The sequence below is a fragment of the Engraulis encrasicolus genome, chromosome 16, assembly GCF_034702125.1.
Source record: "Engraulis encrasicolus isolate BLACKSEA-1 chromosome 16, IST_EnEncr_1.0, whole genome shotgun sequence".
In the NCBI taxonomy this organism is placed as follows: Eukaryota; Metazoa; Chordata; class Actinopteri; order Clupeiformes; family Engraulidae; genus Engraulis; species Engraulis encrasicolus.
The window spans coordinates 5102833-5107832 of NC_085872.1; the positions used below are offsets into that span (position 1 = coordinate 5102833).

At 46.3% G+C, this 5000-nt stretch overlaps 1 protein-coding gene across 3 annotated transcripts in view; it reads left to right on the top strand.

Annotated features, from left to right (window-relative positions):
* slit2 (slit homolog 2 (Drosophila)) overlaps positions 1–5000 on the top strand; it is a 119449-nt gene that overhangs the window by 98870 nt on the left and 15579 nt on the right. For all 3 annotated transcript variants that reach the window (XM_063218366.1, XM_063218368.1, XM_063218369.1), the window contains 5 exons: positions 2100–2250; positions 2494–2568; positions 2701–2844; positions 3633–3776; positions 4400–4566. In XM_063218366.1, coding sequence (XP_063074436.1) covers positions 2100–2250; positions 2494–2568; positions 2701–2844; positions 3633–3776; positions 4400–4566 — 681 coding nt within the window. The remainder of the gene's footprint in view (positions 1–2099; positions 2251–2493; positions 2569–2700; positions 2845–3632; positions 3777–4399; positions 4567–5000) is intronic.

Consider the following 5000-nt stretch of genomic DNA (forward strand, 5'->3'; position numbering starts at 1 on the left):
CCTGCCACAAACTGATCCTGACCACATAGACTTCTATGCAGTCGTATGCTTTTCTCTTGCTCTCTCTCCCTTTCTCTCTCTCTCTCTCTCTCCATCTTTTGCTCCCCATTAGATTCCCAGGTCTGTCCTCTTTCTCCCATTCTCACCTCGTTTCCCTTTCTGTTTGCATTTAACCTCTTTGTGCTTTCTACATTTCAACTCTGTGTTCACCTCTTGCTGCTCTCCCTGTCTCCCTGTCTCCCTGTCTCTCTCTCCCTCTCTCCTCTCGTTCCCTCTCTCTCTCTCTCTCTCTCTCTCTCTCTCTCTCTCTCTCTCTCTCTCTCTCTCTCTCTCTCTGAAGTTGTTTTCACACTGCAACTGCACATAGTATTTATATCCAGGTTCAACGAGCATTGCGAGCTGGAACAATAGAGTGGAAGGTAGTCGGATATTTTCAGCCCGATTTGATATTGGAGGGTTCAGGAGGCATAGTCAACTGGATTTGTAACATTGCGTCACCCACAGGGGTGGGCATATGCAACAACACAAATATTGAAGAACACAACCATTTCAAAATTAGTACCTGTGTGAGGTGCTTGTTCGGTTCTGCTACCGAAACAATGTGGATTGTGCCATGCGACATGATGGCAGCAATGATTTCCTTTCTTGAAAAGGAATTAGCATGTTGTGGTAAAAACAGACTAATGTCAAAACATATTATTCTGGGATGGTGCTCGTATGAGCCAGTAAGTAACAGCTAACAGAAATGCTAAGGGGCGAGTGGGCAAACAACTTATGTGACGGTCTTTACTAGCGCTTGCAGTCCTCATGTGTAGTATGTTCTGTTAAACATCTCCTTTATTTCCATTGATGCTATTGTAATTCTAATATAATCACAATACTTAAGTACTTGCTTCTTTTGGTTTTGTGCAGAAACTCTGTACACTTAACATCCAGAAAGGATCAGTTTGCCGATCTGTATTGACATGGCAGTCCACCTTGTCAATGGAGTTTGGAAGGAAATTACTAGGAATTTTGTCAGTGTGAATGCACCTTCCCCTCTCTCTCTTGCTTCTTTCTGTCTCTGTCTCACTCCTTGTCTTTGTAGAGGTAACCCCTCCTGTTGCTCCCTCATTCCTGCTCTCCTTTCTCCCGGTCCTGATGTAGTGGTAGCTGGCCAGCGAGTGCCCTGCGTCTTCTCCTGCTTATCCCCTCCCTCCTCTCCCTCTGGCCTAGTGGCGGAAATTCAGCAGGGTTTTCCTTTGTGCTTGATCTAACCATGTGGTTGCAAGGTCTGACTAAAACATGGTTCTGTCAAGCACCATGGAAGGTCTTGCAGCATACTACAAGCATGGCAAGTCACAAGAGATAGTGTCTACTGTTATGTCTTTGCTTTTGTTTGTTTCTGTGTGTGTGTGTGTGTGTGTGTGTGTGTGTGTGTGTGTGTGTGTGTGTGTGTGTGTGTGTGTGTGTGTGTGTGTGTGTGTGTGTGTGTGTGTGTGTGTGTGTGTGTGTGTGTGTGTGTGTGTGTGTGTGTGCGTGCACGCGCGTGTGTGCGTGCGAGCGCGCACGAGTAGTGTGAGACAAGAGAGTGAGACTAGAGATTAGTTATATCAGTTCGGGACTGTTCTTCTGTGCTAAATACTGGTGCTACATACTGTATGCCCATGCACGAATGTACTATTTGTGTGTTGAAATGTCTGTTTGTTAATGTGTGTGTGTGTATGTGTGTGTGTGCGTCTGTGCATTCGTTAATGAATATGAAGAGTGTTTTGGTGTGTCAGTATGGTGGTAGTGGCTGGATTTCCTGTGCTGTTCCTACTGTGTTAATGTGCTACCCCTTTTCCTCCTCAATCCTGCAGTGTTCCTCTAACATGCCACCTGTGTGATATGGTAACCCTTCTCTCTCTCTCTCTCTCTCTCTCTCTCTCTCTCTCTCTCTCTCTCTCTCTCTCTCTCTCTCTCTCTCTCTCTTTATCTATCTCTCTATCTCTCTATCTATCTATCTATCTATCTATCTATCTATCTATCTATCTATCTATCTATCTATCTATCTATCTATCTACCCACTCCCCTTTTAGTCTGATGGGCATGGTATGTTATGTCTGTTCCTTCTTTAGGTGCTGAAGACTACCGTTCTAAGCTGGGAGGAGACTGCTTTGCTGACCTGGCTTGCCCAGAGAAATGCCGCTGTGAGGGAACCACGGTGGACTGTTCTGGTCAGAAGCTCACCAAGATCCCTGATCACATACCTCAATACACCACTGAACTGTGAGTGGTCTCTCTCTCTCTCTCTCTCTCTCTCTCTCTCTCTCTCTCTCTCTCTCTCTCTCTCTCTCTCTCTCTCTCTCTCTCTCTCTCTCTCTCTGCCCCCCTCTGTCTGTCTGTCTGTCTGTCTGCCTGTCTGCCTGTCTTCCTCTCTCTTTGATCAAAGATATGCACTTCATGAACTATGAAGTGCATCTTATTACTGATTCGTATGAACTTACTGTCATTTACTGCTTTTCTCTCAAGGCGCTTGAACAACAACGAGTTCACAGTATTAGAAGCAACTGGAATCTTCAAGAAGCTCCCCCAGCTTCGTAAAATGTAAGTGTCTATGGAATTTGAAATATGCTGTGCACCAGGGCTTGACTTGCTTTTGTCATTTGAAAAGTGTGCATTTGCCAGAAATGTGGTAATAATAATAATAATGATAAACATGTATTTGTTTTTGTGCAGTAACCTCAGTAACAATAAGATCACAGACATTGAGGAGGGCACATTTGAAGGAGCCACTGGGGTGAATGAACTCGTCTTGACCAGTAACCGCCTGGAGAATGTCCATTTCCGAATGCTGAAGGGTTTGGGTGGACTACGGACACTGTGAGCATACACTCCAACTCCACGCACGCACGCACACACACACACACACACACACACACACACACACACACACACACACACACACACACACACACACACACACACACACACACACACACACACACACACACACACACACACACACACACACACACACACACACACACACACACACACACACACACACACACACACAGAGCAACACACACACAGTCACACTCATCCTTCTGGATATGGGTATATTTTCTCACTCTATATGTAAAGCCTGGCATATCCACCCTTTTGTGTGTATATGTGCGCGTGCACATGTCGGTTTGTGTGTGTCTGTGTGCGTGCGTGCATGTGCTTGGGTGCATGTGTGTGTGTGTGTGTCACAGAATTTGTGTAACTGAGGCAGTTAGCATTTAAATGTCAGAAGCATACATCAGAGCAGATAGGTCAGCGTCTGCATATTTTCACTGAGCTGGCACAGAGTATTAGGCCTGTGTGTTTTAATGATTGTGGATGTATGTGCGACGGAGATTGCAGAATAACCGTATACCCACATGTCTACTGGTGTAATAAATATTGAATTTATAACGTATAATTGTGTGTGTGTGTGTGTGTGTGTGTGTGTGTGTGTGTGTGTGTGTGTGTGTGTGTGTGTGTGTGTGTGTGTGTGTGTGTGTGTGTGTGTGTGTGTGTGTGTGTGTGTGTGTGTGTGTGTGTGTGTGTGTGTGTGTGTGTGTGTGTGTGTGTGTGTGTGTGTGTGTGTGTGTGTGTGTGTGTGTGTGTGCGTGTGTGTGCAGGATGCTGAGGAGTAACAGGATCAGCTGTGTGAGCAACAGCAGCTTCACAGGGCTGAGTTCGGTGCGTCTCCTCTCCCTCTACGACAACCAGATCACCTCCATGTCGCCGGGGGCTTTCGACACCCTGCACTCTCTCTCTACATTGTGAGTCTGAAGTGATGTTTCTCACTCCCAGTTTGTCCTCTCACTCTTATTTTGTCCCTCCCTTCCTCTTACACCCCTCTTTTATTATTGTGGTCCTCTTTCCTTTGTTCTCTCAGCAACTTGTCTCTCTCATAAAGTTTTCCTGTTTTTTTCTCAGTTTTTCCTTTTTTTCTTACCTTGTCTACATCAAACTGATAATTATTTGGTGACTTAAAGGAACAGACCACCGTACTTAAACAATGAAATGTGTTCTTCTCCGAAGTGAGTCGAGATGATACATACCCTCTCCGAGCGTTGTGCGACCTCCCAGTCAGTTGAAGTATGGTGGTCTTCTGGTTCCTTTAATCTCAGCAAGAGTAAATATAAGCCATCAGCCTACTTATACAATGTAGAAGTTACCCATCACCACTGAGGACTTTGCTGTGCTACAGTGCTGCTGTAGCCGTCCACATGATGCCTGAGTAGGCAGACCTGGCTGTTATGCTGCAGCAGTACTGTACTGTACCTCAGTCTGCCCTTTTCTGCCCTCTGGCGAGATGGCTCTGTTCCATTCTGGCATGCCGTGTGTGTGCCTGGCCTCTGACCAAGTTGCTCTCTTGGCTTGGCCCTCTGTACCTCCATAGGAACCTGCTCGCCAATCCGTTCAGCTGTAACTGTCACCTGGCTTGGCTGGGCGAGTGGCTGCGCAAGAAGCGCATCGTGACGGGCAACCCTCGCTGCCAGACTCCCTACTTCCTGAAAGAGATCCCCATTCAGGATGTGGCCGTCCAAGATTTCGCCTGCGAGGATGGTATGTGTGTGGTCCTCAGTGCCAGAACAAAAAAAGTTTTTAATATATGGTGTGCTAAACACATCCCTAGAGCAGTCTGATTAGGGGATGTGGAATGGAAAGGTGTGTGTGTGTGTGTGTGTGTGTGTGTGTGTGTGTGTGTGTGTGTGTGTGTGTGTGTGTGTGTGTGTGTGTGTGTGTGTGTGTGTGTGTGTGTGTGTGTGTGTGTGTGTGTGTGTGTGTGTCTGTGTCTGTGTCTGTGTCTGTGTGTGTGTCTGTGTCTGTGTGTGTGTCTGTGTCTGTGTCTGTGTCTGTGTCTGTGTGCACGTGTGTCCGTCCGACAAGACATTGATGAACACAGAGAAGTTCAATTATGACACAAGTTACAAATGTACTTCTCTGTGTGTCTTTTCTTGGCATGCACTTCTCTGAGTCTCTACGACTGTCTTTGACCA